General features: G+C 40.1%; 2 protein-coding genes and 1 long non-coding RNA gene across 5 annotated transcripts in view; 1 reads left to right on the top strand and 2 right to left on the bottom strand.

Annotated features, from left to right (window-relative positions):
* Window positions 1-5,899: 5,899 nt before the first annotated feature.
* LOC119627357 (uncharacterized) lies at window positions 5,900-8,819 on the bottom strand. The gene is made up of 2 exons (XM_073023325.1): window positions 8,816-8,819; window positions 5,900-8,780 (listed from the first exon to the last, which is right to left on the bottom strand). Exons 1-2 carry the CDS (start codon window positions 8,817-8,819, stop codon window positions 7,771-7,773), a joined length of 1,014 nt encoding a protein of 337 aa, XP_072879426.1. The 3' UTR covers window positions 5,900-7,770.
* Window positions 5,900-9,557, bottom strand: LOC140713334 (uncharacterized). Its single transcript, XR_012095332.1, has 2 exons — window positions 8,836-9,557; window positions 5,900-7,506 (listed from the first exon to the last, which is right to left on the bottom strand). It is a non-coding gene; the product is annotated as an uncharacterized lncRNA (long non-coding RNA).
* AFTPH (aftiphilin) overlaps window positions 7,991-18,001 on the top strand; it is a 69,513-nt gene continuing 59,502 nt past the window's right edge. Inside the window, exon 1 of one of the 3 annotated variants that reach the window (XR_005243369.2) lies at window positions 7,991-8,270. The gene's annotated coding sequence lies outside the window, so the exon portion shown is untranslated. The remainder of the gene's footprint in view (window positions 8,271-18,001) is intronic. The other 2 variants (XM_007970446.3, XM_007970445.3) reach the window with 2 other exon arrangements.

Consider the following 18,001-nt stretch of genomic DNA (forward strand, 5'->3'; position numbering starts at 1 on the left):
CCCCATCCTCCAGGAGCTTGCAGCCTAATATCAGGTAAGTTTTGCATGTGCTTTATGCACTTTTCTATTCAGTTACAGACATCATGACATTTTGGCCATCTGCAAAAAGTAAAGACATTCTCTTATATCTCTGTAATTTCATTATTCTATCTTTAAAAAATTGACAATAATTCCCTGAATATTTAATGCCAGGCCATATTCAGACTTCCTCAGCTATCTCCAAAATGTCTTTTAGAAATGGTTTATTCAAATAAGAATTCAATTAAGAACCATGCATTTCACTTGGTCATTAATCCTCTAAAGTCTCTTTTAATCTAAACTATTACTTTTGAAGAGACCAAGTTATCTGTTTGTAAAATAATCCGTATACTAGATGTGCATGCTTGTTTCCTTATAGAGTCATTTAGCTGGTTTCTCCATTATTTCCTGTAAACTGGAAGCTGAATTTAAAGGCTTATTTAGATTCCAGGATAAATATGTTTGGCAAGAATACTGTGTAGCTCTGTATCTGTGTACTTTACATTGCATCACATCAGGAGGCCACTGTGTTCGATTTTCTTTGTCTTTTGGTGGGGGTGGGGGAGGGAGGCAGGAAGCAAAAATAATACCTACCAGGCTGGATGAGGCAAAATAGTCTAAGACAGGGTCACAGTGGAACCAAAGGTGTAGTAGAGAGATGTGTTAACCAGCCCCCTAGGATGTTGTCTTTCTCTGAGCCCTTGGCCTTGGGCTGAATCCCTCACCTGAGAGGACAGATGCTCCTCTTGATGGCATTAATGAAGGGAAGCAAAGGGCCCACCCACAAGACGCTCCTCTACCCCAGGGCAAGCTCCCAGCACAGCCTTTGCACAGGTCTCTCCTGCCCAGCTCTGGGTGAGGACTGCTCTGATTTCCTAATAAGAAAAACAATACAATACAGCAACACTTATTTCATGGGCCCTACAGAGCTATAAGAACTTAGAGTCTGGTGCACTCAATACGGGCACAGACTAGAGCACCAGAATTATCATCTTTGTCAGCTCTAGCACACCAGAGGTCCAAAATGTCATCAGGGAGTTCTGCATTGACAATCTCTGGAAAGCCATTGTGGCAGTGTGTTCAGGGGAGCAGCGGCAGACACTTGAGGAACTCAGAATTAGCAGCCCCTGTAGACAGAATTCTCTGAGGCAGTATCAGTGGCAACTGGCAGCTTTAGGGTGTTCTGAAACAAGTTTGTTCTCAAACTTGGCACAACTGATATTTTGGGCTGGATAATTCTGCATTTTGGGGGATTTTCCTCTGTATTGTAGGATGTTTAGAGGTATTTCTAGCCTCTACCTAGTAGATACCAGTTGTAGTCCCACCCCAATTGTGACAACTAATGGTGCCTCCAGACATAGGTAAATGTCACCAGGTTGGTGGGGAGGGGCTTGTGTCAGCATTGTCCCATTTGAGAATCTTTGGTCTGGGGGAAAGGTCAATTTGGTGACAGTATCGTTTTCCATTAAGAGACTAATACTGGGGTCAATATAGGAATCTTTTACATACATTAGTTCATTTCAGGTGGATAGCAACTCTGTGGGGCGGGAACATTTTCTTGATTTTTGCAGCTGAGGAAAGTTCTCTGCAAGGTTCCATGATGTTGCTAACATTCATACCTGGGCCGATACCACTTTGAAGCTGATCCTGTTCATATACCAAGCTGCCTCTTTCTGACAGCACAATGTCAGCATCCCAGGCCTGGCTGCAACAGAGAAGTGTAGGGGACAGTCTTTTTTTGAGACAGGGTCTCACTGTGTCCCGCAGGCTAGAGTGAAGTGGCTCAGTCACTTCTCACTGCAGCCTCAACCTCCCAGGCTCAAGTGATCCTCCTACTTCAGCCTCCCAAGTAGCTGGGACCACAGGTGTGTGCCAACACACCTCGCTAATTTTAAAAATTATTTGTAGAGATGGGGTCTCCCTACGTTGCCCAGGCTTGGGACAGTCTTGAAGGAGCATCATCTCAGGGCCAGGAGCAGCTTCTGGGTTCACAGCATTGATCTGGTTAGAGTTCCCAAGGGGCAATGGGAAGTTCCACTGGCGCTCTTCATGGGGCCACCTGAATGAAGACTCGAAGAGGAGACAGCCAGGAGAGTAGCTTTGGAGCTAGGGGGACACGGAACATGTTAAAGACTTTGAAGTGAAAGTCGTGGGCTCCTGAGAAATAACAATGAGGGGATTATCCCTAAATTCTTTATATACAAGATCCTAGGCTCCAAAGGCATCTGAGATCATTCAAGACTTGCAACATGAGAACAGTGCCTGGACAAACCATACTTCACTGGAACAGCATAGAGCTGAGAGAAGCTCCCTCTGGGACCCCCGCAAAGAGGAAGGGCTTGTTCTTGGGAAGGGGAGGGCCTAATGCATGGGGCCTCAAGGAGCCTGGAGAAGTACACCTCAGCAGAACCAATTGTATACACTGGGGCAAACACATATCTGAAAGGAAGCATTTCTCAAACTATTCCAGCAGATCTTCCTTTTCTTTGAACTTGTTACTTTTATTGTCAATCCTACGCAGCTTCAGCACTTAATTATTCTCCATTTGATAGAATCAGAAGTTTCAAGGTGACAATTGTTTCAGGTATATTGGTCTTGTCTCCCCAACTAGACTGTTAACTCCTATTTCTGGGCAGGAACCAAGGCCTGTTTCTTTACAGTCCCTCAGCACAGAAATAGAGGAAGCTGAGTGCATAAAGGTGTTCAGTAAGTTGTAAGTTTTCTTTAAAAAGAAAAATTACAAAAACAAAAATCAAGAATAGGATCATAAATTGATATTACACCTCTATAATTATAAAACCATTGAAAGACATGATAAATAGCAAAGCCTCAAGAAAGCTATTAAAAATACATTAAATTTTTCAGCTGTGAGTGGCGGCTCATGCCTGTAATCCCAGCACTTTGAGAGGCCGAGGCAAGCAGATCACCTGAGGTCCGGAGTTCAAGACCAGACTGGCCAACATGGTGAAACCTCATCTGTACTAAAAATACAAAAATTAGCTGGCCGTGGTGGTACACACCCGTAATTCCAGCTACTAGGGACATTGAGGCAGAAGAATAGCTTGAACCCAGGAATTGGAGGGTGCGGTGAGCCAAGATTGCACCACTGCACTCCAGCCTGGGCAACAAGAGCAAGACTCCATCTAAAAAAAAAAAAATTATTTTTTTTCTAGTACTACCCATGCCACTCCTTCAAGGGAATGTCATTTATTGAATAAATATGTATTCCCATCAACCATGTACCTGGCCATGTTCTTGAAGTTGGGAATATAGAAATGAATAAAGCAGACAGAAATCTCTGCTTTCATGCAACTGTTAAAATTGCATGAAAACTACCTCTATTGTATTTCCCTGGATCCTATGACTACACATTTACACTACAAATTTAAAGACAGATGTAGGTTTTAAACAAAGGTTCAGCATTGTAAAATAGAAATATAATGTGAGCCACATTGCGATTTAAAATTTTCTAGTAGCTACAGTTTTAAAAAGTAAAAAGAAACAGGTGAAATTAATTTTAATGTTTTAATTTTTATATATTTTTGTCATGACTCACAGCAAAGTTTCCACTTCTCTTCACCTTGAAATAAGGGACAGAAGTAGAAACAGAGTTATCACTTGACTGTTCCACAGTGCCCTGAGGCCAATCTCCTTCAAAATAAAGGAGACTTTTCTCCAGAGAGACAACTTGCTCAGAAAGGTCATGTTTTCTCCAGGTGATCAGGCTGAATTTCACAACATAGCAGGTTGATAGTGGAACCATTTCTGCAATCAGTATAGCACATAATGAACCCTTCAAAGCTTTGCTCAGAGCCAAGAGAGAGGCTTGAAGACTAGAATAAAGAAGAAGGTTGGGCTGCAGCTCCCTTCAGGAGAACACTCCATCTATATTGCTCCATATGTGGTAAGCCCATGAGTGGGTACAGGTTCAGTTCTGGGGGCTGTGAAGTGCAAGATCAAAGTGCCAAGAGATTTGGTTGTTTGGTGTGTGCTGTTCTCTGCTTCCAAGATGGCACCTTGTTGCCGAATCCTCCAAAAGGGGTGGAACACTGTGTCCTCATGTGGCAGAAGAATATGTCTAAATAAATCTAGGAAATGACTTTGGGGTCTTTGATTTAAATGTTATGTATTAATGTCAATTACCACTACCAGAAGCCCATCCTTCACAATTTTTTCCTTGGAAAGTTCTATAAAATTTGATAGAACTTTATATACAGAATTTGAGCCTTTAAAAATTTTGCTGAAAAAGTTTCAGCACCTTTAGAAATAATGTAGTCAAATAGCAGTTTCTTCCCTACCTCTACAATTTTACAGATAAAATTAATACTGTCTTAATAGGTTAAGACATATTAAATATTAAAATATTCAATATTTTCCCTGATATATTGAATATGTCCAGAAAGTTCTAGATATCCAGTATTCCAGAAAGTACTATAACACCAAATTGTAATTTTTATTATTTATGCAATAAATTTGATAAGCAAAACCAAGAAAGATCAGTGGGAATGATTAAGAAGCAAAATCTCTATTGCTCATCACACTTTGGGAAAGTTGCTCATTATAATCATTATTATTATTGAGAAAGGGTCTTGCTCTGTCAGCCAGGCTGGAGTGCAGTGGTGCAATCACAACTCCTTGACCTCATGGGCTCAGGTGATACTCCCATCTCAGCCTCCCAAGTAGCTGGGACTACAGGAGCATGCCACCTCACCTGGCTAATTTTTTGTAAATATGGAGTTTCACCATGTTGCCCAGGCTGGTCCTGAACTCCTGGGCTCAAGTGATCTGCCCATCTCGACCTCCCAAAGTGCTGGGATTACAGGCATCACCCACCATGCCCAGCCTAATACTCTATTTTTATAAAACTGTATGAAGGACATATTTCAAGAGGTAGTGGTGAGATAATACCTGTAATCCCAGCGTTTTGGGAAGCCAGGGTGGGTGAATTACTTGAGCCCAAGAGTTTGAGACCAACCTGGGCAACATAGTGAGACCCCATCTCTACAAAAAATAAAAAACTTAGCTGAGCATGATGACATGCACCTGTAGGCCCAGCTACTGGGGAAGCTGAGGTAGGAGGATCCCTTGAGCCCAGGAGGTTGAGTCTTCAGTGAGCTGTGATGGCACCACTGCACTCCAGCCTGCGCAATGGAAGGAGAACCTGTCTCAAAAAAATAAAAATATAAATAAATAAATAAATAAATAAATAAAATCTTAGATAAATGTTTAGATACAGAAAGGACCTTGGGGATTATCTGGTGCATATTTCTTAAGCTATGGTTCAAAGACCCTTTTCCGTGTATGAGCTTTAGGATGAGAAATTTGAGTGTCCATGGATATAAGCGTTTTTCTACAGAAAGAGCCAAAGATTTTACCATATTCTTAAAGAGATACATGTGCCAAAACATTATTTGTCCTAAAAGGGTTGAGAACCTGTGATCTGACTGTATTCTCTCATTTGTTATATAAGGAGACTGAGCTCAAGAGAGGTTAAATAACTTATACAAAATCATAGTGACAACAGAACCTGGTCATAGACCCAGGTTCTACACATATTGCCTTTCCAGAACACCACCACATTGCTGAGGTTTTGTTCTTGTCTGTTAATTTCTTATACAACATAAAATGAATTAAATTGTTTTCACTTTTTAGTCTAGTCAATCTTTTTTCCCCTCTTAATTATTATTCACTGCTGGTTGGTAAGGAGGTGGTAAAATTAGTACACTCCTATATTACTGGTGGCATTCTAAATTAGCAGTCTCTTGGAAAATAATATGAGATGATAAATTAACAACAAAACATTCATAGCCTTTTGGCTTATTAACTTTTATACTGAGAAAAAAAAAATCCTAAAATTGAACAAAGCCACACACACAAAATGTTCATCTAAGTATTATTTTATAATAGTAAAAAATATCCATATAGTGGCCATTCCATTGACTACTAAGCAGCCAATTAAAATTAAAGTTTTATATTAAACGATGGGAGGAAATGCTACAACACAACATTAGGTGAAAAAAGGGACACAAAATCTACTTAAATTATGATTACAAGTTTGTAAAAAGTACGCACAGGAAAAAAACTAGAAGTAAATACAACAAATGTTAACTGGCAATTTTTTCTTCTTCTCCTTTTCTTGATGCCAAATCTTAGGTAATGCAGTTATGGCCATAATTTTTAAAAGGTAAGTAAAAACAATACTATCATTGACTCCAAATGAAATGGACTTTATATTCCCCAGATTTATCATCTTAAAAATACTCAAATACTTTCCTTTTGTAATAAAATTTCATAAGTATTACAGCACTGTCTTCAGAACTGCATGTAAGATTACCAATTACAAGTTAGTTGGCCAAATAGGTACTCAGTTTCCCTATTACAAAATTGTAAGCTGATGGGGGGTGTGCATTTAATTATTTTTTGAGACAGGGTTTCACTCTGTCGCCCAGGCTGGAGTGCAGTTTAAATTCACTTAAACATGTTCTTAGTGTAGGGTCTGCTTTAAGGTCTAGTCATATGTTCTTATTTTGATATTTCTGTTTAGTAGAGCTATAAAATGAAAAGCATGTGTTCGTTTAAAATCAATTTCTAGTTTCTACACACAAATTCAAGCTTGCACACGAGCTAAACCAGCAGGGGGCGAAATACAATAGGCATAAATTTGACAAGCCATATAGATTTTTCTTACTTTAGTGACTGAGCAATAACACAAAATCCAGCATCACCACAAAGCAATTGATACTCCCATTTAAAGGGATGCAGTCTCCGTACATCTTACAGCGATTGAGTAGTAAAGAGACAAATGCGGGTCTATTGGAGCGCTCCGAGTTAATTTGTCTAGAAGGTTGCAGAGGCGGGATAAATCGTGATGAACTGCTATTGTCCTTATCTTTCTCCTGATTTGTATAATTCCTCCACCCAAAGGGGTGGACACTTCTCTGTGCCTGAGGGGGTGTTTTCCATTCTTGTTTCTTTGCGTAACTGCTGAGCTTTGATGTTTCGGAACTATTTTAAATTATTCAAATTACGATGCAGACGTTTGGCAAACATGGGCAGAATGAGGAGCCGGCGGGGCTCATGATTTGTAGGACCCCGGGCTCATCATCCGAGACAGTAATAATAATCCTGTAGCCTGTAGTCTGATGGTTACACTGGCCGGTGTTCTAACAGATATTCATGGTAAAGGAGGAAAGGTAATAAAAACGCAAATAATCAACTGCTCAGGACTGATGATGGAAACAAAATCTGTTACGACCTCTGTTCCAGAAATGCGTTTGAATGCAGAAGTTTATGGTGATCTCTTTAGCTTCACTGGATATTCTCCGGAAGGATCTATGAAAAACGACCACCTTCTCCATCCGTTAGCCAAATTCCGGACTACTATTTTTTTCTTGGTCTCGAAGACGATTTGTCAGTTTGGCGGCTGCGTTCCCACCTTAAATTCTATTTATCGCAATCTCTTATTTGTTAAATACCCAGCTTCTTCCTCTGTGGGCATAAATTTAAAAAGAGGAAGAGACAGGCTGTGAGTGAAAAAGTCGTTTTTCGGGGCGAAAAGGGCAAGCTGACGAATGCTCTCTAGCAGGTTTTTCGTAAAACGGGTTCTATATTTCCAAACCTTTACAATTTTATTTGGAGAGCAAGAGACTTAACCCGGTCCTGAGATGAACGTTAACCAGCTGAGAGGAGCACCTGTCCCTCGCCAGGAGTGCAGCCTCAGCGGGCGCCTGAGTGCGGGAAGACGTCTATCCCCTACAGCTCTAAGACTCGCAAAGAAGTAAAAGGAAAGGGCAGCTTGCCCGCACCCAAAATGGCGGCCGGCGTTCTGTACGACAGCGCCTGCGCAGGGGTAAGCGTTCTGTGACACCAATTCCCCTGGAGTGTCCTCCCCCACCCCACAGCACCCACCAGCGCCCGGTCCCGACCTAGCCACCTGCGCCCGGAAGTGACGTGTCGGCGGCAGCGGTTCCCCCGCTGCATGATGGGAGAGTGTGTGGAGTGGGCGGGGGGTCTCCGCGGAGGAGGTGGAGGCGGCGGCGGCGGAAGAGGGCGGAGGGTAGTGGGATGGGGGTCCCGCGGCAGCGGTGAAACTCCGGGTGGGCGTCCATGGGGCTGCTGCGCTGACAGGGCTGTGAGCAGCCGGCCTTCCGCTTTCACCAGTTCCGCGTCGGAATAGACGGTCCTTCCCCGGGGAGCCAGTTCCTCCCCGGGCCCCTGAGCCATGCCCATCGCGGCCGCCCCGAAGGAGCCAGGTAAGCGCCGCTGCTCCGCTCCCCTAGCTGCGCCGGGGAAAGAGGGTGTGGGGACCGGGCCCGGCCCAGCAGCCGGACCCTCACCTGGGCCGGGAGCATCTGCCCGCCGCGGAACCGGGGGCTGCGAGGACGGAGCCGGCTCTGCGGGCCTGCGGGCTCCCGGCTTGGGCTCTGCTCTCTTCTGCGGCGAGTGCGGGAACGCCGCTGGTGGCGCCCGAAGCGCACGGCCCCCTCCTCGCCAGCCCGAGCACCGGCCGGGGAAGTGGGAGTCCTTCCCTCCCCGGCCACCGCCGGCTCTCCCTGCCCCTTTGCTTCCACCTGCCCAAAGCTCCGTTCTGGCTGCGTTCTCCCGGGAGCTGTTCAGAAGTTTGGGGCTTTGCTCGGGCTTCCTTGCTCTCCCTCCCCCTCCCTCGTGACAGGTGTAAACACTGCCTCCTTCACCGAGGCCCGAGGCTGGCCGCGACCTGAGTGCTGCTTCCAAGGGTCTCTGAAGCAAGCGAATTTGGAATCCTCCAACAGGCAGAGGGAACAGCCCCAAAGCTCACTCATCCCTTCCTGAGAGTACCTTTTCTGCTGTCTTCTTGCACTCTTCAAGAAATTATCTGCGTCTCCTCCCCAGATTGCGTTTGAAAAGTTGAGCCATTATTCTTTAAGCGCCTGGTTTGGCAGGTGCTGCGTCTTGCTTGGGGCAGAGGCAGAGTATGGGGTGAGCCGTGGTAGGGTCCTTGCTCTATTAAGAAAGTAGTGGGGATAGCAAGGTTTTTTTTCCTTGTTGCTTTGTGCAAGTTATAGCTTGGTTATACCGAGTCTTTTCTGTTGGGGCCGAGGGAAGAACTGACTCATACATGTAAATTTTTTATTGGGCGGGGGGATGAAACAGAAGTAATGGTTCCGTTTCAAAGTTCTCACTTTAGGAGAAGTAAAGTAGAACTTTGGTTTTCAACTTTTCCTACGGTGTAAGTCTTCCTTCCACCTCGTATTCCGAGGATTTTCTTTGGTGGAGGGGAGACACAGAGTTTATCTTTGATGTTACACTTAATTGTGCTTTCAGTTAACCTCTTAGACATTAAAATGTATGCTAAACTCTAGGGACAACAAATGTTTCAACATTATTATGTTAATATAATTAGCACAGTCACGTACATTTTATATGCTTTGCCAGTTTAAATGTTGGCTTTTTTAGTAGTCATTTTTAACACTTTGCAGAGGTGTATTTGTTTAAACAAAGTATCTGTAGTAGTCTCCTAAATTTTGTTCATAAAGATATTTCAGATGGATTAAAAGACAGATCTTGTGTAAAATATGTAGCCCAGCAAATGGCACCTAGCAGATATTCATTATATCTAGTTGTTCCTCCGTATATCAAATTAGATATATCAGTTGATCTTCAAAGTACATACATATTTCTAAATCTTCAAAAACTTCTGGAAAAAAACCACTACATTTCACATAATATGTAGGGCACTTAAGTTTTAATGTTTGCTGATCTTTTGACCTAGAGACTAAATAAATAATCCTATATCACAACGAGGATAATAGCATTGATACGTCTTGCAGAATCCAGTTTTCTTTATGAAAATTGTATAATCTGGGTGAATCCCATTATAAAACATCATTTTACATTTTCATTTGTTCTGCTTACAGTTTTTGAAAAACTAATTCAGAAATGTAATGAAATTTGAGTACCAAATAATGTTTTATTTTGTGTGAAATCTAAAGTGCTTTCCTTAGCAGGCAAAGTCTTTGAATAGCATCTCATTAAGGGATTGCCCCTTCTCTCCCAACCCTTCCCCCAAATCTCATAAAAGGAGGCCGCTAAGTATTTAAGTATTTTTAAATCATCATAAATTATTTAAATAAAATGTTTATATTCTAATTTAATGTTACCTACACTTTGTAGGTTAAAAAATAAAGGTTTTTCCCTTATTCTTAGCACTTTCAATTCCTCTTTAAGTAGAATAGTGAACCTTTCTAGCCGGAACTTTGTAAGTATTTTTAGTTTTCACACTATTTTGAAAATCTGGCTTTATATGGATTTTACGTATCTCATTTTGGTAATCATTTTCTCTATCAGTTTGTGTATATATCAGATATAGTCAAGTCCTTTCGCAGCTTTATATGATAATTGCTAACATATATGAGCAATATATATGTTGCTCATACATATTGCTTCCTGTGAGCAAGATACTTTTCTAAATGCTTTATATACAGTGTACTAACTCACTTAATCCACACAACCTGTAAGGTAGTAAGTAGTATTATCCCTCATTTTTCAGAGAGGAAACTGAGGCACAGAGCTGTTAAGTAACTTGCCTTAGGTCAAACAGCTGGTAAGTAACACAGCCATTTGATAGACCATTTATATAGTCTCATGGAAAACTATATTGTCTGTGATTTGTGCAGTGTGTAGCAAAAGTATAACAACGTGCATGGGAATGATAAACACCAAGCAGAATAAAGGTGACCTCTGGAGAACTTGAGAGGCATGAAGGATCTAGGAGGGGCCCATGGGTTTACAAAGATATCTTTACATCCTTAAAAAAATCTGAAGTTGGCTTCGTAAGAGATTAAGATTTAACACACCTGGGTGATGGTTACTTGATCATTCCTTACGGCCTTTTTGCCCCTAAGGTTTGTATATGCATGAAATTCTTCACAATGAAATTAAAAGTTTAAAGACCGGGCGCGGTGGCTCACACCTGTAATCCCAGCACTTTGGGAGGCTGAGGTGGGCAGATCACCTGAGGTTGGGAGTTCAAGACCAGCCTGACCAGCATGGAGAAACCCCTTCTCTACTAAAAATGCAAAATTAGCTGGGTGTGGTGGCACATGCCTGTAATCCCAACTATTCGGGAGACCGAGGCAGAAGAAACGCTTGAAGCCGGGAGGCAGAGGTTGCGGTGAGCTGAGATCACGCCAGTGCACTCCAGCCTGGGCAACAAGACCAAAACACCATCTCAAAAAAAAAAGACATTAAAAGTTTAGGTATTTAACTTTAAAACACGTATCAAGTCTCACTCTTCTTTCTGCATTGTATATGCTGAAAGAGGACCCGGAAGGAGTTAGTATTATTTTTTGTTGACTTTCTTTTAAAATACAAGGAGCTTCTAAGTTTAAAAAAAAAAAAAATTTTTTTTTAAATTAAGGATTGTTGGCCTCTCCAGATTCCTCTGCGTTAACTTACCTTGCCTGGGCTCTTCTCTATTGCTGGCAACCATTTAACAGTCCTTTATCACACTCCTAGTTTCTATTTCTGGCCTTACCCTCCTAGCATAGGGGCTCATAGGTCTGTGGATTAGAACTATTCCCAAGAAAAAGAAAAAGGTCAGAACTAAGTGAGGAGGGAGAAAGAAGGTGGGGAAATCACTGCTTATTGATTTGGGAGAATTGAAAAGAGGAGGAAAATAATGATTTAAGACTCCATCCTGTGGTTGTCAGTCACTGTCACCCTTGTTCCAAATAGCTAACTTCAAGATAAGCCTTGCAAAGATAGATTGCTAATTAATTAAAGGTTAATTTACAGGCACTGTATTAGTGAATAATTCCTATAGGAAAATTACACAGTAAATGGTAATTTACTGTAGGTTCTATTTATGTAAATATTTACAGTATGCCATAAACCATTTCGATTAAATATCTGCTGACACCATGCATGTTATCTTCTTCCTTTCATTCATAAAACAAGTATCTATTGAGCACCTGCTATTTGTCAGGCCCTGTTGTAGCTGCTGGGGATACTGAAATCAACAAACAAGAAAAAAAATCTGCCTGCCTACAGCTTCAGTTTCTTTGTGTATATATGTATGTACTCACACGTTTGTGTACGTGTTTGGGACAAATAAGCAAATAGCAATAAAATGTCAGATGATGTTAAGTATCATCAGAAAAATGGAATCAGTTTTGGGGGATAGGGAGTAGTGAGTTTTTTGCTTTGAGCCAGTAGTAAGGGAGGTTGGTGGGGCTTGCTGTTTTATATAGGGTGGAGTCAGAGAAGGCTTAAACCCGAAGAAGGGGAAGCAAATAAGAAGAGTGGTAGACGGAAGTATGCCTGGAATAGTCAAGGAATTGTGGCAGAGAAGTCCAGGGTGAATAGAATAGGGTGAACAAGTAGAAGAGTAGTACGAATTATGATCAGAGTTAGAGGGTAAGAGGGGCAGTGTTTTAGGGTCCTTACAGAAATTCTAATGACTTAGGCTTTTTACTATGGGGGATAGTCGTTGCAGGATTTTTGAGTAAAGGTGTAAGATAATTTATGTTGTAAAAGGATCTGTCTAGCTGCTATATAGAAAATAGACTATAGGAGTGGAATGTAAGAATAGAAGCAGAGTCAGGAGATAATTATGTTGATATAGTTAAGAAGAGATGGTAGTGGCATGAACCAAGATGGTAGCAGTAGAGATGGGAAGTGGTAGGACAGTTTCTTGAATTGGAACCTGCAATAATTCCCTCATTTTTAAACTCAGCTTACAGAGGCACTCCCTTCTGAAAATTCAAGGCCCTCGCCACCTGTGTTTCTAGCTTACTCCTTGTGCCCTTCATAGATCCTGTGTTCTAAGCATATTTTATTATGTGTCTTACTGTTCCTTGACGGGGGCCCCATGCTTTATCTTTAGTGACTACCATTTCCTCTGTCAATTAAATCCTTCCCATTTCAAATTTTCTCCTTATGAAGTTTGTTTTTTGTTTTGTTTTTTGTTTTTTGTTTTTTTTACCCTTCCTTTTCTTCCCAATCAAGTGTGATATTTTTCTTAGAATCTTGGTAGCCACATTTTACTGCAGTGATGTTTATATTCTGCAAAAAACATATGCATTATTTTTGCTGTTCTCTTGTGTTATTCTCCTTAATTAGTTGTAAGTTTCTTTAAGGTTGAGACTCCTTTTACTCAGTTCTACCACTGTTTTGTATGTAATAGATGCTCAGTAAATAGTGGGCATATACGTATTTAAATTTTTTTAAGTAGTCTTATTGCAGAAGCATACAGGAGCATCATAGAAAATAGACAAGCAAAAAAACAAATCACTTTTTTTTTTTTTTTTTGAGACAGAGTCTCATTGTGTCACTTAGGCTGAAGTACAGTGAAGTGATCATGGCTCACTGCAGACCAGACTTCCTGGGCTCAGGCAGTCCTCCTGCCTCAGCCTCTTAAGTAGCTGGGACCATGGGCACACACCACCATGCCTGGCTAATCGTTTTCATTATTTGTAGAGACAGGGCCTTGCTATATTGCCCAGGCTGGAAAAAGATACTTTTAAAAAAATCCCTCAAGCACGTCCGGTGGCTCATGCCTGTAATCCCAGCACGTTGGGAGGCCAAGGTGGGCATATCACTTGAGGTTTGGAGTTGGAGACCATCCTGCCCAACATGGTGAAACCCGGTCTCTACTAAAAATAGAGAAAAATTAGCCGGGCATGGTGGCGGGCACCTGTAATCCCAGCTACTCAGGAGGCTGAGACAGGAGAATCACTTGAACCTGAGAGGTGGAGGTTGCAGTGAGCCAAGATCATGCCATTGGACCCCAGCCTGGGCAACAGAGTGAGACTCCGTCTCAAAACAAACAAAAACAAAAAACAAAAAATCCCTCACTGTTGCAGTGTATATAATAATGCATAGTTTCCTACACATTTTAACATATTTATGTATGTGTACTTTTTACCAAAATGAAGACTTGTTGTACATAGTGTTTTGTAGACCTTTTTGTTTTAAGTCAGTTGGTTTAGTCATCTAAACTAATAGTCAAGGCCATATTCAGATTATTCCCCAGTTCACCCAAAAAAGTCCCCTTGCAACTGATTTACCCAGATCTTTATCTACTTGATACTATGTTTTTCCAGTTATTAAAATTATGAAAAAAAAATGTGCTTATTATAGAAAATTTGGGAAAATGTGGAAAAAAAAGTAGAAAGAAAATGGGTGCGTCCATGATGGCAGGAACCCATCTGTTTTAATGCCTGGCACAAAGTAACACTCAATAAATACATGTTAAGAGGGATAATAGAAAAATATCACTGGTCATCATGCTACAAAAAGAAAACTGTTAATATTTTGGTTTTCTTCCTGTTTTATTTTTACTGTGGATATGTGAGTGTGTCATACACATGCATATGAATCATATTACATTGATTTTTTACTTATTAAATTGTGAGCATTTCTCCTTGTTACTAAATTTTCCTTAAAACATGCTTTTTGGCCGGGCACGGTGGCTCATGCCTGTAATCCCAGCACTTTGGGAGGCCGAAGTGGGAGGATTACCTGAGGTCAGGAGTTTGAGACCAGCCTGGCCAACATGGTGAAACCCTGTCTCTACTAAAAATACAAAAATTAGCCAGGCATGGTGGCAGACACCTGTCTTCTCAGCTACTCGGGAGGCTGAGGCAGGAGAATTGCTTGAACCCGGGAGGTAAAGATTGCGGTAAGCCTAGATCATACCACTGCACTCCAGTCTGGGTGACAGAGCGAGACTTTGTCTCAAAACAAAACAAAACAAAAACACAAAAAATGAGAAGACTGTGCTTTTTAGTGACTGTGTAGAATGCCATTTTCAAGTTATCTCTGCTGTTTCCCACTAATGTGGCTTTTCCAGATTTTACCGTCATAGAAGAGCATCTTGGTGAAAAGGTTTATACATAAATCTTTGACCTTATTGTTGATTATTTCCATAGGATCAAGTCTTAAAAGTAGAGTTATTAAGTCAGAGGGAGAGCCTGTTGCTTTTTAAGAGGTTATAATAAAATCACTCCTACCAGCAGTGGTTGAGTCCCCATCTCCCTCTCATTTCCTCAGATGATCAGTAATATGCAGTTTTTAAATTACAGGAATTTTTATTTTGAATTTAAACTTTTCAGCAGTGTGGAATGTTTGCATAATTTAAATTTTTTGAATGATTTAAGCCTGAGATATGCCTTTATTTAATATAAGGTTAATCTTGCTTAATGCTGTGCTCTTTTTAAGGTAACCTGTTAGCAAGTGATTTCAGTATAAAAAAATACAGTACTGTCTTCTAGAACTGTCTTGTCTAACACAGTAGCCACGAGCCAAATGTGTCACTTGAAGTGAAACTAGTCCAAATTAAGATGTGATTTCAGTGTAAAATAGCAGATTTTAAAAACTAATGTGAAATATATCAGTACTCTTTTACATTGCTCACGTTAAAATAATAATATTGTAGATACTTTGGGTTAAATAAAATTTCATCTGTTTCTTTTTAAATGTGGCTACTAGAAGATTTTTAATTGCATATATGGCTTTATTGTCAGTTGGCCACGCTGCTCTAGAAATGACACTTTTTATTTAGATAAAAAATATAAGATTAATTCACTCTTATAGAAAGGAATACATAGATTTTTTTAAATTACATAATTACATTTAAACCTCTCAATATATTTTCCGTAGTATACATGGGTTGCACAGTAATTTTTCAAGTTACAAGTGTTTGATCACAAACTGTAACTTACTATGGTTCTTATGCTCTGAAAGAAATATGTGTAGGAGGACTTGAGGAAGGGTGTTAGGAAACTTACCTGAGGAATTGATCTCTCACCTAAAAATTGAAGGATGTGTGGGAATGTCTTAGGCACTGGGACTGTAAGTGCAAAGACTCTGTGGCACAAGAGAATGTTAATTATCTACCTTTCAAAAACTGAAAGAAGGCCTAGCCTAGAGCATTGAAAATGGGGGAAAGGAGGAGTAAGGCTGGAGAGATAGGAATGGTTTAAAGTCTTTGTTAACTTTTTTTTTTTTAGTCTTTATCACAAGAAGAGGATTGGCATGATCAGATTTGACTTTCAAAAAGATTACTTGGGTTGGGCGTGATCGAATACTACTTAGGGAGATTAGTTTAGATGATAATGGCATTTTAGACCAGAGTGGAGTCAGAGGTGAAAAGAGGTAGATATTCCAGAATTGAGGGATTTGTGAGGTGAAATCATTTGTTACAGATATTAAAGGATAAGGAGCTTTGTCAAAGGGGATCTGAAGTTTCTGGTATGGTAACTGGGTTAGAGAGCCCTGGAACATAACCAGCTTTAAGGAAAAAGCTTGAGCTCTGTTCTTGTTAAGCTCAGTTTGAGATCTTTGTGGAATCAAGTGGAGAGGTCTAAGCAGAGAGCTGGCTTGGCTAGGCTGTAAAGATGAATCTGAGAGTCCAAGAATATGGTAATTATTAATAAAAGCCTTAGGTAGATGAAATTGTTTTGGGAAAATTGAGTAAGGATGAAACCTAGATAAACTTATATTACTAATTTGAGTGTGTTTAATACCTATGGGAAAATTGGTTTATTTTGCAGCCTATTTTGTGTAAAAATGAAAGCAAGGAGTAAGATCAAATAAGTTTAAATACATACTGTTTGACATATGTGTAATTAAGTAGATAATCTTACATAATGCTTATTTGATTCTTTGGAAACATTTACCTTTTTCCTGCAGCAGAAAATAAACTGGGCTTCCTAACTATCAAACAAGCTGAAGACAATTATTAATAGGTATTGCTGTTTTGCTGTATTAATAGATCTAGGCCAGGTGTGGTGGCTCATGCCTGTAATCCCAGCACTTTGAGAGGCCAAAGTGGGTGGATTCCTTGAGCTCTGGAGTTTGAGACCAGCCTGGGCAACATGACAAAACCCCATCTCTACAAAAAATATAAAAAATTAGCCGGATATGTTGGCATGCACCTGTAGTCCCAGCTACTGGGGAATCTGAAACGAAAGAATCACTTGAGCTCAGGAGGTCGAGGTTGCATTGAGCTGAGATCACACCACTATACTCCAGCCTGGGCAACAGAGTGAGTGAGATCCTGTTTCAAAAAAAAAAAAAAAAAAAAAAAAATCTAAGGAAAACTTATATAATTATCTTCAAAAATATTGAAAAGGCATTTAAAAACCCATTTGTGATTTTTTAACAAAGCAACTTAAAATAAGAATTACTGAATAATTCTACAATACAATAAAAACATACACCTCAACTCAGAAATCAGTATCTTAATTAAGGGTGAATATTAGATTCCTACCTATCACCATTGTTATGAGACTTGGAAAGGAAAAGTCAGTCTACCCCAGTTTGCTAGTGATGTGATAGGATACTATGTAAACACCAAGAACTTTTGTTTATGTAAATAATGCTTGCCAGTTAGGGTGGAAGTGAAGACTACCGTTTACATGAACAGAAAAAGGTAAAATACCTAACAATAAACTTAATAAATGTAAAAATTCTGTATTGCTAACAGATTCAATTTTTATGTTATATAAAATGAACAATTCTATATTTAGGTAGTAAAAGTGATCCTTCCTGATGAATGAATTGCCACTTGTTATTCTTTAAATCATTTTAAGTGACATGTGATACTTTTCAAAGCAAAACTCCTAGGAGTAGGATTTTTAATATTTGCATACATTTTAGTGAGGCCACAGTTTTTTAAACGGTCGAAATAAATAGTGTTTCTGCCTTAGCCACCCTCCCAAGTGAGTTTTTTTGGTGTTTTCTTCTTGGTGATTGCTTAAGGTTTGTAGTATTTTCAGTTTCGCTGTGGTTTTTCATCTCTCATCTTGTTTATTGTGTGGATGCAAAAATGTTGACCTGGAGTATTTGCAGCTAAAATACTTCTGCTACAATGACACTCAAAATCTGAAGCATTGATTTATTTTCTTAAGGCTTTTGTTTTTAGTGGCTATTTATAAAAAACAATGAACTTGTTAAGAGATAATTTAACTATTTTTATACTGAATGCTTTTTATACTTT

The sequence above is a fragment of the Chlorocebus sabaeus genome, chromosome 14 (assembly GCF_047675955.1).
Source record: "Chlorocebus sabaeus isolate Y175 chromosome 14, mChlSab1.0.hap1, whole genome shotgun sequence".
Taxonomy (NCBI): Eukaryota; Metazoa; Chordata; class Mammalia; order Primates; family Cercopithecidae; genus Chlorocebus; species Chlorocebus sabaeus.